The sequence below is a fragment of the Ranitomeya imitator genome, chromosome 10 (genome assembly GCF_032444005.1).
Source record: "Ranitomeya imitator isolate aRanImi1 chromosome 10, aRanImi1.pri, whole genome shotgun sequence".
Lineage (NCBI taxonomy): Eukaryota > Metazoa > Chordata > Amphibia > Anura > Dendrobatidae > Ranitomeya > Ranitomeya imitator.
Genome location: NC_091291.1, coordinates 72,548,337 through 72,563,314, shown reverse-complemented (window position 1 = coordinate 72,563,314; position 14,978 = coordinate 72,548,337). Strand labels below are relative to the sequence as shown.

Sequence of the window (14,978 nt, the reverse complement as noted above, 5' to 3'; positions counted from 1 at the left end):
CCTTATGTCACTTCCCCCATCCCCCAGCGTAGGCCGCAGCCACATGTGAGTGCAGCACAGTTATTATGGTGGTTGGTGATGGATGAAGTGGTCGGTGCGTCCTTAGTCCTTATGTCACTTCCCCCATCCCCCAGCGTAGGCCGCAGCCACATGTGAGTGCAGCACCGTTATTATGGTGGTTGGTGGTGGATGAAGCGGTCGGTGCGTCCTTAGTCCTTATGTGTCACTTCCCCCATCCCCCAGCGTAGGCCGCAGCCACATGTGAGTGCAGCACAGTTATTATGGTGGTTGGTGTTGGATGAAGCGGTCGGTGCGTCCTTAGTCCTTATGTCACTTCCCCCATCCCCCAGCGTAGGCCGCAGCCACATGTGAGTGCAGCACAGTTATTATGGTGGTTGGTGATGGATGAAGTGGTCGGTGCGTCCTTAGTCCTTATGTCACTTCTCCCATCCCCCAGCGTAGGCCGCAGCCACATGTGAGTGCAGCACAGTTATTATGGTGGTTGGTGTTGGATGAAGCGGTCGGTGCGTCCTTAGTCCTTATGTCACTTCCCCCATCCTCCAGCGTAGGCCGCAGCCACATGTGAGTGCAGCACAGTTATTATGGTGGTTGGTGGTGGATGAAGCGGTCGGTGCGTCCTTAGTCCTTATGTCACTTCCCCCATCCCCCAGCGTAGGCCGCAGCCACATGTGAGTGCAGCACCGTTATTATGGTGGTTGGTGGTGGATGAAGCGGTCGGTGCGTCCTTAGTCCTTATGTGTCACTTCCCCCATCCCCCAGCGTAGGCCGCAGCCACATGTGAGTGCAGCACAGTTATTATGGTGGTTGGTGTTGGATGAAGCGGTCGGTGCGTCCTTAGTCCTTATGTCACTTCCCCCATCCCCCAGCGTAGGCCGCAGCCACATGTGAGTGCAGCACCGTTATTATGGTGGTTGGTGGTGGATGAAGTGGTCGGTGCGTCCTTAGTCCTTATGTCACTTCTCCCATCCCCCAGCGTAGGCCGCAGCCACATGTGAGTGCAGCACAGTTATTATGGTGGTTGGTGTTGGATGAAGCGGTCGGTGCGTCCTTAGTCCTTATGTCACTTCCCCCATCCCCCAGCGTAGGCCGCAGCCACATGTGAGTGCAGCACAGTTATTCTGGTGGTTGGTGTTGGATGAAGCGGTCGGTGCGTCCTTAGTCCTTATGTGTCACTTCCCCCATCCCCCAGCGTAGGCCGCAGCCACATGTGAGTGCAGCACAGTTATTATGGTCGTTAGTGGTGAATGAAGCGGTCGGTGCGTCCTTAGTCCTTATGTGTCACTTCCCCCATCCCCCAGCGTAGGCCGCAGCCACATGTGAGTGCTGCACAGTTATTATGGTGGTTGGTGTTGGATGAAGCGGTCGGTGCGTCCTTAGTCCTTATGTCACTTCCCCCATCCCCCAGCGTAGGCCGCAGCCACATGTGAGTGCAGCACCGTTATTATGGTGGTTGGTGGTGGATGAAGCGGTCGGTGCGTCCTTAGTCCTTATGTGTCACTTCCCCCATCCCCCAGCGTAGGCCGCAGCCACATGTGAGTGCAGCACAGTTATTATGGTGGTTGGTGGTGGATGAAGCGGTCGGTGCGTCCTTAGTCCTTATGTGTCACTTCCCCCCATCCTCCAGCGTAGGCCGCAGCCACATGTGAGTGCAGCACAGTTATTATGGTGGTTGGTGGTGGATGAAGCGGTCGGTGCGTCCTTAGTCCTTATGTGTCACTTCCCCCATCCTCCAGCGTAGGCCGCAGCCACATATGAGTGCAGCACAGTTATTATGGTCGTTAGTGGTGGATGAAGCGGTCGGTGCGTCCTTAGTCCTTATGTCACTTCCCCCATCCCCCAGCGTAGGCCGCAGCCACATGTGAGTGCAGCACCGTTATTATGGTGGTTGGTGGTGGATGAAGTGGTCGGTGCGTCCTTAGTCCTTATGTCACTTCTCCCATCCCCCAGCGTAGGCCGCAGCCACATGTGAGTGCAGCACAGTTATTATGGTGGTTGGTGTTGGATGAAGCGGTCGGTGCGTCCTTAGTCCTTATGTCACTTCCCCCATCCCCCAGCGTAGGCCGCAGCCACATGTGAGTGCAGCACAGTTATTCTGGTGGTTGGTGTTGGATGAAGCGGTCGGTGCGTCCTTAGTCCTTATGTGTCACTTCCCCCATCCCCCAGCGTAGGCCGCAGCCACATGTGAGTGCTGCACAGTTATTATGGTGGTTGGTGTTGGATGAAGCGGTCGGTGCGTCCTTAGTCCTTATGTCACTTCCCCCATCCCCCAGCGTAGGCCGCAGCCACATGTGAGTGCAGCACCGTTATTATGGTGGTTGGTGGTGGATGAAGCGGTCGGTGCGTCCTTAGTCCTTATGTGTCACTTCCCCCATCCCCCAGCGTAGGCCGCAGCCACATGTGAGTGCAGCACAGTTATTATGGTGGTTGGTGGTGGATGAAGCGGTCGGTGCGTCCTTAGTCCTTATGTGTCACTTCCCCCCATCCTCCAGCGTAGGCCGCAGCCACATGTGAGTGCAGCACAGTTATTATGGTGGTTGGTGGTGGATGAAGCGGTCGGTGCGTCCTTAGTCCTTATGTGTCACTTCCCCCATCCTCCAGCGTAGGCCGCAGCCACATGTGAGTGCAGCACAGTTATTATGGTGGTTGGTGTTGGATGAAGCGGTCGGTGCGTCCTTAGTCCTTATGTCACTTCCCCCATCCCCCAGCGTAGGCCGCAGCCACATGTGAGTGCAGCACCGTTATTATGGTGGTTGGTGGTGGATGAAGCGGTCGGTGCGTCCTTAGTCCTTATGTGTCACTTCCCCCATCCCCCAGCGTAGGCCGCAGCCACATGTGAGTGCAGCACCGTTATTATGGTGGTTGGTGTTGGATGAAGCGGTCGGTGCGTCCTTAGTCCTTATGTCACTTCCCCCATCCCCCAGCGTAGGCCGCAGCCACATGTGAGTGCAGCACAGTTATTATGGTGGTTGGTGGTGGATGAAGCGGTCGGTGCGTCCTTAGTCCTCATGTGTCACTTCCCCCATCCCCCAGCGTAGGCCGCAACCACATGTGAGTGCAGCACAGTTATTATGGTGGTTGGTGGTGGATGAAGCGGTCGGTGCGTCCTTAGCCCTTATGTGTCACTTCCCCCATCCCCCAGCGTAGGCCGCAGCCACATGTGAGTGCAGCACAGTTATTATGGTGGTTGGTGTTGGATGAAGCGGTCGGTGCGTCCTTAGTCCTTATGTCACTTCCCCCATCCCCCAGCGTAGGCCGCAGCCACATGTGAGTGCAGCACAGTTATTATGGTGGTTGGTGGTGGATGAAGCGGTCGGTGCGTCCTTAGTCCTTATGTGTCACTTCCCCCATCCCCCAGCGTAGGCCGCAGCCACATGTGAGTGCAGCACAGTTATTATGGTGGTTGGTGTTGGATGAAGCGGTCGGTGCGTCCTTAGTCCTTATGTCACTTCCCCCATCCCCCAGCGTAGGCCGCAGCCACATGTGAGTGCAGCACAGTTATTATGGTGGTTGGTGGTGGATGAAGCGGTCGGTGCGTCCTTAGTCCTTATGTGTCACTTCCCCCCATCCCCCAGCGTAGGCCGCAGCCACATGTGAGTGCAGCACAGTTATTATGGTGGTTGGTGGTGGATGAAGCGGTCGGTGCGTCCTTAGTCCTTATGTGTCACTTCCCCCATCCCCCAGCGTAGGCCGCAGCCACATGTGAGTGCAGCACAGTTATTATGGTGGTTGGTGGTGGATGAAGCGGTCGGTGCGTCCTTAGTCCTTATGTGTCACTTCCCCCATCCCCCAGCGTAGGCCGCAGCCACATGTGAGTGCAGCACAGTTATTATGGTGGTTGGTGGTGGATGAAGCGGTCGGTGCGTCCTTAGTCCTTATGTGTCACTTCCCCCCATCCCCCAGCGTAGGCTGCAGCCACATGTGATTGAGACACAAATGAAAAGTTTATTTTTATAATATTTGTTTGTTTTTCAGCACAATTGGGACCAGCTCCCTTCGCAGGGCTGCTCAGCTGAAAAAGCGATACCCTCATTTACAGTTTAAAGATATTGTATCCTTTTGTCAGTAAATGGGCTCATCGTGGTGAAGCCCAGCGATGTGCTGGTGTGTGGAGAAGCCCGTCCGGCCCCTGTGGCCTCACAAACCGCCCACAGTACAATTTACAACATGAGTCCAGGTTCCCAGCGATGCGTCTGATACCTGAGACAATAGCAGTTATTACCGGAAAGATCAATTTATAATACCGTCGTGTGCCTGAGAAGCTGGAGGACGTTTCCTCACTGAGCGCTGCCTGGCTACATTCACACTGTGCACTGCACTGAGGCTCAGGGAGGCGGCAGGTTCCCTACAGTGCCTCTCCAGGACAAGTGCGGTATTACACTGCTCACTCCAACCAATCAGTTGTGTGCTTACTGCGCCTACAAAAATGTTTTGTGTAACAGGTTAACAGTTTTTTTCCTTTTGGTCCAAAATATGAGGTTCCTTATCCCAGGATCTCTTATATTCTCCCAGATCTTCCTCAATGTGGTATATAAAATGGGTGTTCAAAAGTAAATGAGTTGTTTTAGGGGTAATATAATGTTTTGTCTGTATTTTACTGGTTTTTAAGCTCTTATGAATGCGCATAATCTATATTCTGCTGGATGAGTGCACATTATAAAATATTAGCAATTCACATTTATTTCATTTTAGCTGAATTGTTCTTTACATAAAAGCCTTTTTGCCCCGATGTACTGTAAGTATTGAAAATAAATGCCATTCTTTAGTTATTTTTTTTTTTTCACAAGAAACTTTTTTTTATTGAGTTTCAATTTTTAACTGAAAGACAAACGCACACATACTATATATCTAAAGGGTGATGGTGACAGGCATAAATACCCATGTCTAACCCATATTATAAATATACAGTAAAAGGTGTCGAGATATTGTAGCTTATCTACTGAGACAACTCTAAAGGTAAGTATAACATAATAAACTTTGTTTTTAGCAGTTGCTGTAAGTGAGCGCGTCAGGGGCGGGATAGTACAGGTGGGATAATGCTCACCCTGTGGGGGCCAGAGAGCACTTCTAGGATATTCCGATTATGGTCTTAAAGTGGACTTTCAGTATGGATCCAAGACGGGTTTGTAATCCCAGGAGAAACAGGGATTTTTGTGTTACTCACCGTAAAATCCTTTTCTCCGAGTCATTCATTGGGGGACACAGGACTGTGGGTGTATGCTATTGCCGCCAGGAGGCTGACACTAAGTAGACAAAAAAAAAGTTAGCTCCTCCTCCATAGTATACACCTTGCCACTGGCCCTGACAGCTCCAGTTTGGTGCACAAGCAGTAGGAAATAGAGAAAACAAAACAGCATTAGAGCAAAGACAACATGTCTAGAATAATACTATAGTCTGAACAATCCCGTAGAAAAATAACAAGAAGAAATAGGGAGGGAGCTGTGTCCCCCAATGAATGACTCGGAGAAAAGGAGTTTACGGTGAGTAACACAAAAATCCCTGTTTCTCCATCGTCTCATTGGGGGACACAGGACTGTGGGATGTCCCAAAGCAGTCCCAGGGTGGGGAAAAAAGACTCACTGGAACAAAACCCTTAGGCACTTACCGCCTATAGGTGTGATACTGCAGCCTGAAGAATTTTTCTTCCCAAACTTGCATCAGCAGAGGCCTGAGTGTATAATGCTTAGAGAAAGTGTGCAGGCTGGACCAAGTTGCCGCTTTGCAAACCTGCTTTGCTAAAGCTTGGTGCCGAAGCGCCCAGGAAGCCCCTACCGCTCGAGTAGAGTGTGCCCTGATCCCAGCCGGGATGGCTGCACCCTTGATGCGGTAGGCCTCCTGAATGGTGGCTCGTATCCATCTGGCTAAGGTCGACCTAGAGGCTGCAAATCCCTTTCTGTGACCCACAGGAAGAATGAACAGGACATCCATCTGTCGAAAAGAAGCGGTCCGAGAAACATATCTTATCAGCGCTCTCACCAGGTCCAGAGTATGGAGAGCTTTTTCCACACGGTGTGAAGGAGCAGGACAAAAAGAAGGCAAGACTATGTCCTCATTGATGTGAAACGAGGAAACTACCTTTGGCAGAAAAGAGGGAACTGGTCTTAATACTACTTTTTCCAGGACGTCATCCTGACAGCACTCTGGAGGACGTCCTTCCTCCCTTGCTGGGAAAGGAAACACACGAGAGTTTAAAAGGTCCGGTCCCACCCCCAAACCTCAGTGTTTTTCCTGTCCCTGCAAGGGACACACGAGAGCAACTTACCGGAGCTCAGGGGGATCGTGCGGCTCGTCCAATACCCTTCCCCCTGTCAAGAGGCTCAGGGCAGATACCCTCCAGAGGGGGGTCCCTCTGCTCCAAAGACCAGGAGTGGACAAGGCTCCTGGAGGCAGTCGCTCCTCCCGGAGGGAGGCTCTCGGCTGCGGACGCGGTTCCTGGAGGCCGGCGGTGCCCGGCTCGGCGTCTTTGAGCGGAAGTTCCCAGGGGCCGCGTCACTTCCGGTTTCGCGGCACCCGTTACCGTCACTTCCGGTAACGCTGATGTACGGGGGAGGTGTGCGTTCCAGCGCGGTTCAGTCGGCGGCTGTAGCGCTTCTGTTGGGAGTTCCGAGGACCTCTGCAAACATGGAAGGAAGCATGCCACCTGAGGAGGGGGTAAGTGCGCATAGCGCAAACTTCCCCACCGGCTCGCACAGACAGGTGCTCCTTACTTATTCCCTATCTTATATCGTTTAAGGATAAGGGTACCCCCGCTGTCCCGCCTGGTCCAGTTAAGAAATCCGGCAAGGCCTCTGGAAAGTCCAGTAGATGCCCCATATGTAGCGTAAAGCTGCCAGACTCGCATGGAAAAACCTTATGTGCAGATTGCACATCCAAGGTTATGAGAGATGAGCAGCCCTCACTGCTATCGGAGATGAGGTCCCTTATACGAGAGGAAGTCCAATCCTCTCTGTCTAGTATGATGGAAAGATCTAGCCCTATTCCTGTCCGCAAGAGGGCCAGGAAGGAACGGGACTTTAAAGAACCAGAATTTTCCTCTGAAGATAGGTCTGACTCTGAAGACTTTGTCTCTGAAGAGGAAGGGGAGCTTCCTTCGGGAAGCCAGGACCACCAGAGGAAGTACCTCTTCCAGGCTGAGGATACGAATGATCGGGTGCAAGCGGTGCGGAGCACAATGCAAATAGAAGAAACTGCTAAACCGCAATCCAGGCAGGAGCTGATGTTTGGGGGACTTATGTCGCGTCGGCATACAGTCTTCCCAGTTAGCGAGCATATCAAAGCCATGGTACTCGAAGAGTGGAAGGAGGCAGAACGTCGGCTGGTATTGTCCAAGGACTTTAAGGCTCGTCTGCCGTTTGACTCAGAGGAAGTAAAACTTTGGGACGAGATCCCCAAAGTGGACGTTCCTGTGGCAAAGGTTGCCAAAAGGACTGCTATTCCTTTCGAGGACTCATCAAACTTACGCCGATCCCATGGATCGGAAAGCCGACGTACTGTTAAAAAGGACCTGGGAATCCTCTGCGGCGCTAATTAAGACCAACATTGCAGCTACCTCAGTAGCCCGGTCTATGTACCTTTGGTTGGGTCAATTAGAAGAGCATCTCTCTAATAAGACCCCGAGATCCGAGATCCTAAAATCTCTCCCTATAATGAGATCTGCCACGGCTTTTCTGTCCGACATGACGGCTGAATCCGTCAGATTTTCGGCCAGAAATAGTTCATTATCTAATGCGGCTAGGAGGGCGGTCTGGTTAAGATCTTGGTCTGGAGATAATCCTCTAAGACCAAGCTATGCTCAATCCCCTTTTCAGGTACAAGGGTATTCGGTCCATCTCTAGATATTATTCTAGAGTCAGCCTCTGACAAGAAAAAAGGGTTTCCGGAGGACAAGCCTAAGAGGTCGCAGTCCTTTCGGAGAGGGTTCTCCTTCAGGAGACAGTCAGACTTCAGAGGCGGTAGATCTAACAGGGGATTCAACAGGGGTTCACGTACCCAGGGTAATAGGAACAGAAATGTTTTCTTCAGTCCCTCCTCGAAATCTAAGTCTCAATGACGCCACCCTTATAGGGGGGAGGCTTCGTCACTTTTCAGACAACTGGGCTCAAATCACCAAGAATCAGTGGGTTCTTCGGACTGTGGCAGAGGGCTACAGGATCGAGCTTTATTCCCCTCCACCAGACAGATACATTGTTCCTATGATTGTTCCTCGGGACTCGCCCATGATGATAGACTTAATGGGGATGCTTTCCTCTCAAGTCATAATTCCAGTACCACCATTAGAAGTAGGCCAGGGTCACTACTCTTCACTATTTTCAATAACGAAACCCTCCGGCGACTCTCGCACAATAGTGAACCTGAAACCCCTGAATCATTGGGTCAGGTACAAGAGGTTCCGTATGGAGTCAGTTCGTTCGGCAATCCTCCTCATAGATCAGAACGATGTAATGTGCACTTTCGACCTGAAAAGTGCCTATTATCAGGTTCCCATTCACCCTCTTTCTCAGAGGCTTCTGAGGTTTGCGGTAGTTCTGCCATCTGGGACCTGTCACTTCCAGTTTCAGAGCCTTCCGTTCGGCCTTGCATCGGCTCCTCGGATTTTTACAAAGTTGGTGTCAGAGATTGTTGCTTTCCTAAGGAACCAAGGAATCAGAATAATTCCTTATCTCGACGACTTCCTCCTGGTGGCAAGTACTCCGGAGATTCTAGTAGATCACAGGAACCGAACCTTATCTGTGATGGAACAGTTAGGTTGGGTCATAAATTGGCAGAAATCCGACTTCACTCCGGAACACAAGAAGATCTTCCTGGGAGTATGTTTGGATTCAGTAAACAGAATATCGCTTCTACCAGAGTCCAAGCTGGAGGCAATACGGATCCAGGTCAGACTCTTACTAGAACACAGAGTCTCAGTAAGGATGACCATGAGAATGCTAGGCCTAATGACGGCATGCATACCATGTGTAAGATGGGCACAGTTCCATTCAAGACCTCTGCAGAGATTAATCCTCTCCAAATGGGACCGGCGTCAGTCTTCTCTGGACAATATTTTAAAGCTGACGTATCAGGTACGAAGGTCTCTCCTTTGGTGGACAAACCCAGAGAAGTTAAGGAACGGGGTGCTATGGTCCACCGATCCCTATGTGGTAATCACAACAGACGCCAGCGCCTGGGGCTGGGGTGCTCATTTAAAAGGCAGGATTCTACAGGGCAGATGGCCTTCAGACGTCGTTCACAGTTCCTCCAACTTCAAAGAACTGTATGCCGTTTGGGAGGCCTTGAAAAGGAACCATCAGATTCTGGAGAATCGACATGTCAGGATTCTATCCGACAATGTGACTACGGTTTCCTTTCTGAAGCATCAAGGAGGTCCAAGGCACTATCGACTTCAGGAACTGGCAGGGAGAATATTTCGCTGGGCAGAAAGATCGGTCCTTTCCATCTCTGCGGTTCACGTAGAAGGCTCCCAGAACGTCATTGCAGACTTCCTGAGCAGGAGAAGAGTGTTTGCAACAGAGTGGGAACTCAACCAGGATATCTTCCGGGATTTGTGTCTTCGCTGGGGAACTCCCAGTATAGACCTTTTTGCAAACAGGAGAAATTCGAAGGTCTCAAAATTCTTCTCTCTGAACCCGCGGGATCTTCCGGAAGGGATAGACTGTCTGAGCCAGGATTGGACAGAACCTCTCTCTTATGCCTTCCCTCCTCTGGCCTTAATCCCTGCCGTTCTCAAGAAGATCAAGGAAGACCGGGCTCGAGTTATTCTGGTTGTGCCATACTGGCCGAAAAGAAGTTGGTTCTCCCGTCTGGTAGACTTAGCAGTCGAGAACCCAGTAGAGCTGCCTCTCAGGACAGATGTAATCCACCAGGGTCCTGTGTATCACCCAAATCCAGAGAAGCTCCATCTCTCGGCCTGGATCCTGAAGGGATGATCTTGAAGGCCAGAGGGCTATCAAGTCAAGTAATTGCCACAATCAAGGCCAGTAGGAAGCCTGTCACGTCGGCAATTTATTTGAAGATCTGGAGACTATTCTGTCTGGAGGGTGGCTGGTCCGAGATTGCGGCAGGCACTCCCGGCTTACCTAGAATTCTAGATTTCCTGCAGGCTGGGTTTGACAAAGGTCTCAAACCAAGCACCCTGAAAGTGCAGATCTCCGCTCTTAGCTCCTTTTTTGACTATCCCCTAGCATCTCACCCTTGGATAGTCAGGTTTATCAGAGCCACCCAGAGGTTATGCCCCACCATTAGGCAACTGTCGCCTTCCTGGGACCTTAATTTGGTCCTCAGATTTCTCTGTAAAGATACTTACGCCTCAGCTGATAATATGCCCATTTTGGTTCTAACACGAAAGACAGCGTTCTTAGTAGCTATTACCACAGCTAAGAGAGTGGGGGAGATTCAGGCTCTGAGTACTAGGGATCCGTACCTTCAGATTAGAGATGAAAGTTTAATCCTCAAACTTGATCCCTCGTTTATTCCAAAAGTAGCAACTCTTTAAAAATAGGAACCAGGAAATCGTGTTACCATCCTTCTGCAATAATCCGGCTAATGCTAAGGAGAGAGCTTTGCATTCTCTAGATGTCAGACAGGCTGTCCTTGACTATCTGGCGGCCACCAACTCTTGGCGTATTGATCCAAATTTGTTTATTTTGTTTGGTGGGAGAAATAAGGGAAAAAAGGCTTCTAAGGCCTCGATCGCTCGTTGGATCACTTCGGTGATCTCTGAGGCCTACCGATCAGAGGGGATTTCTCCTCCGGGGGGTCTTCATGCACACTCTACTCGAGGGATAGCTACATCTTGGGCAGAGAGGGCTGGTGCCTCTCTAGATCAGATCTGTAGGGCGGCAACATGGGCCAGTGCTAATACCTTTTGTAAACTCGATGTTTTGTCTGGTTATCATACTGCTTTTGGGAGAAAGGTTCTCCAAGCGGTAATCCCACCCTGAGGAGGTGCTTTGGTACTCTCCAGAGTGCTGTCAGGATGACGTCCTGGAAAATAGGTATTAAGCTTACCGTTAATTATGTTTCCAGGAGTCCATCCTGACAGCACGGGTAGTTCCCCCCCTGGTAATATGGATAGGCATAATATAATATAACTCTGGCAGAGTTGTAGTGTGTTCATAGCATATGATGTAATATGTGTCTGATTTTTAATGTATTATGTTCAATTGACCATTAAAATGTCTTTTCTGCATTTCCTTGAGGCGGTTCTTGTTACAACACTGAGGTTTGGGGGTGGGACCGGACCTTTTAAACTCTCGTGTGTTTCCTGTCCCAGCAAGGGAGGAAGGACGCCCTCCAGAGTGCCGTCAGGATGGACTCCTGGAAACATAATTAACGGTAAGCTTAATACCTATTATCCTGATGAAATTGCAGAAACGGCGACTGGCAGGACAAGGCCGCCAATTCCGACACCCGCCTAATGGAGGTTATGGCTACCAAAAACAAAACCTTCCAAGAAAGATACGTTAAAGAAACTTCTTGGAGGGGCTCAAATGGGGCTTCCTGAAGAGCGCTCAAGACCAGATTAAGGTCCCAAGCTTCTAGCGGGGCTCTGTAAGGGGGGACCATGTGAGAGACTCCCTGCAAAAAAGTCTTGACCTGTGAAATGGTAGCAATCCTGCGCTGGAAAAGAACCGATAAGGCTGATATTTGCCTCCTAAGGGTACTTAGAGCGAGACCTGAGTCTAAACCAGCTTGGAGAAAAACTAAAATATTAGGAACGGAGAACCGTAAAGGAGGAAGACCCTTCTTCCTGCACCACGAGAGAAAAACTTTCCAGGTGTGGTGGTAAATGCGCGCAGAAACAGTCTTTCGAGCATTAATCATAGTGGAAGCTACCTTTTGAGAAAAACCGGCCTGGGTCAGAATCCAAGATTCAACGGCCAAGCCGTCAAACGCAGGGCCCCTAAGTTCTGGTGGAATATCGGCCCCTGCGACAGAAGATCTGGCTGCATTGGTAGCTGCCAAGGAACCCCGGCAATCAGCTGAACGAGGTCTGCGTACCATGACCTCCGAGGCCAATCTGGGGCGACTAGAATTGCCGGAACTCCCTCTATCTTGATCTTCCTGACTACCCTTGGGAGGAGCGCCAGAGGAGGAAACAGATATGGAAGACGAAACTGGTTCCAAGGAAGGACCAGTGCGTCTACGGCGAGAGCTCTTGGATCTCGATAACGAGCTACGAACCTGGGGACCTTGGCATTCCACCCGGATGCCATTAGATCCACGTCCGGGATACCCCAGCGTTGGCAAATCTGACGAAAAACGTCGGGGTGAAGAGACCATTCCCCGGGCGCAAGACCCTGACGGCTCAGAAAGTCCGCTGCCCAGTTCTCCTTGCCCGGGATGTAAACTGCCGAGATCACGGAGTGGTTGTTCTCGGCCGAGCGGAGGATTTGCCCTACCTTGCGCATGGCTGACCTGCTGCGGGTGCCCCCCTGATGATTTACGTAAGCCACAGCCGTGGCATTGTCCGATTGGATCCGGACCGGGTGACCCGCCAGAAGATGGTGAAGGTGCTGCAGAGCCAGCCAAATTGCCCTTATCTCCAACAGATTGATTGGAAGAGTTGACTCCCCTGGGGACCAAAAACCTTGTGCTGTGTGTTGGTGACACTGCTCCCCAACCGAGAAGACTGGCGTCTGTAGAAACCACCAGCCAATGGACTGGAGAAAAGGCTTTCCCCTGCCACAGAGAGGAGCTCCTCATCCACCATATGAGAGACTGCCTGACCCGGGGAGACAGACGGCACCGGAGGTTGAGAGAAGCATGACTCCTGTTCCAGGCTGACAAAATTGCCTGCTGGAGAGGGCGAAGACGAAATTGGGCGAATGGTACTGCTTCCATGGCCGCCACCATCCTGCCCAAGACCCTCATGCAAAACCGGATTGAGTGAAAACTCGGCTGCTGCAGTATTTTCACTTCCTGCCGAAGGCAGAGTACCTTGTTCTGGGGTAAGATAGTCAGACCCCGAGAAGTATCGAAGATCATTCCTAAAAAAGAAATCTTTCGAGATGGGACTAGAGATGACTTTTTTTAGATTGACCAGCCACCCTAGTCGGGATAGTGTGTCCAAAGTGATGCTGACGTTCTCTTTGCATGCTTGAAAAGTTGGCCCCTTGACCAAGAGATCGTCCAAGTATGGCAAAATGACTATGCCCCGGGAGTGCAGGATGGACACAACTGTTGACATCACCTTTGTGAACACCCTGGGAGCAGAGGCGAGACCGAAAGGTAATGCTGTGAATTGGAAGTGACGTTCGCCTATGGAAAACCGTAGAAATCTTTGATGCGGAAGAAATATGGGGACATGCAGATAGGCATCTTGGATATCTATGGAAGCTAGGAATTCTCCCTTTTCCATAGCCGCAATAACCAAGCGGAGCGACTCCATACGGAAGTGACGAGTGCTGACGAACTTGTTCAAACACTTTAGGTCCAGAATGTGTCTTACAGTCCCATCTTTTTTGGGGACCGTAAACAGATTGGAATAGAATCCTTGGAACCTTTCTACCCCTGGAACGGGAACAATGACCCCGTTGGACTGAAGAGACTCGACTACTTTGAATAAAACCCTTAGACGGGATTTTGAACTGGGAAGACTGGACGGAAAAAAACGGCTTGGAGGGAGAGAGAGAAACTCTATTTTGTACCCTGAAACCACCAGTTCTCTCACCCATCTGTCGGAAACGACTGACAGCCAGGACTGATGGAACAGAAGTAGGCGACCGCCTACTCTGTTGAAGGCGACATGAGGCTGCCTCCAGTCATTTAGCCGAAGACCGAGGATATCTAGATCCCCTAGATCTTGATGGTTGATATCGCATTCTTGCCAATGGATTGGCTCTATATGAGACTTGGTGTTCCCTGTCTTGGTTAGACCGACTTGGAGGACCTGAGCTTGGTGCTGCAGACCACCGGGTGTTACGAAAGGATTTAAACCTTGCTTGAAATTGGCGACGAAAAGGTTGCTTAACCCTTTGTTGTGGAAGGAAATTACTCTTTCCCCCTGTGGTATCAGATATAAGTTGATCCAACTTTGCGCCAAATAATCGGCCACCTTGATAAGGAAGGGATGTAAGGGACTTTTTGAAGTGGAGTCCGCCCGCCAATTTCTCAGCCATAGAGCCCTTCTGATAGCGATAGCATTTGCAGCTGCCAATGCTGAACAATTTGCCGCATCCAAAGATGCATTAATCAGATAATTCCCAGCCAAGGATATCTGATTAGACATCTCTATCACTTCTACAGGAAACTCCCTATCCTGAAGAGCCTTAGTGACGGACTCTGGCCAAGCTATCATAGCTTTGGCAACCCATGTCGCCGCAAAAGACGGCGCGAGGGCTGACCCTGAAGCCTCAAACACCGACCGAGCTAGACTCTCTAAGAGCCGATCAGTAGGATCTTTAATAGCAGACCCATTAGGAAGAGACAGCAGTGTGTTAGAGGCCAAACGGGACACGGGAGGATCCACAGAAGGAGATTCTGCCCATTTTTTACAAATCTCGGGTGCGAAAGGATACCTGGTACCCAGGGCCTTCTGGCCTAAGAAACGTTTATCCGGTCGCTCCATGTGACGTTGAACTAAATCCTCAAACTCAGGATGAGAAGAAAACACCTTATGAGGTTGCTTGAATCTTTTAAAAGACACCTTATGACCTGAAGGTAAGGTGGCTACATCCTCTACTCCCAAAGACTGGATTACTGCCTCAATGAGACTGTCAACTTATTCCTGATAATCAGGAGCTTCTAAATCAAAAGACCCTTCAGAGTCAAAGTCCGAACCATGTTCACTCACTCCCACAGGTGAGGGAGACCGAGAGACTGAATTCACAGATGCAGATGCACCCGACGGACCGGGAGACGCTGTATGGGTACGCTTCCCCCGCGTCTGCCTAGAGGGAGTACGGCCCCTGCAGGCCGGAGGGTCCTGAGAATCGGAGGATCTTTCTGAAACAGATGGA

At 50.8% G+C, this 14,978-nt stretch overlaps 1 protein-coding gene across 3 annotated transcripts in view; it reads left to right on the top strand.

The window, feature by feature from the left end:
- Positions 1-14,978, top strand: part of HMBS (hydroxymethylbilane synthase) — a 139,676-nt gene that overhangs the window by 114,449 nt on the left and 10,249 nt on the right. For all 3 annotated transcript variants that reach the window (XM_069742433.1, XM_069742434.1, XM_069742432.1), the window contains exon 8: positions 3,994-4,069. In XM_069742433.1, the coding sequence (XP_069598534.1) occupies positions 3,994-4,069 (76 nt within the window). The remainder of the gene's footprint in view (positions 1-3,993; positions 4,070-14,978) is intronic.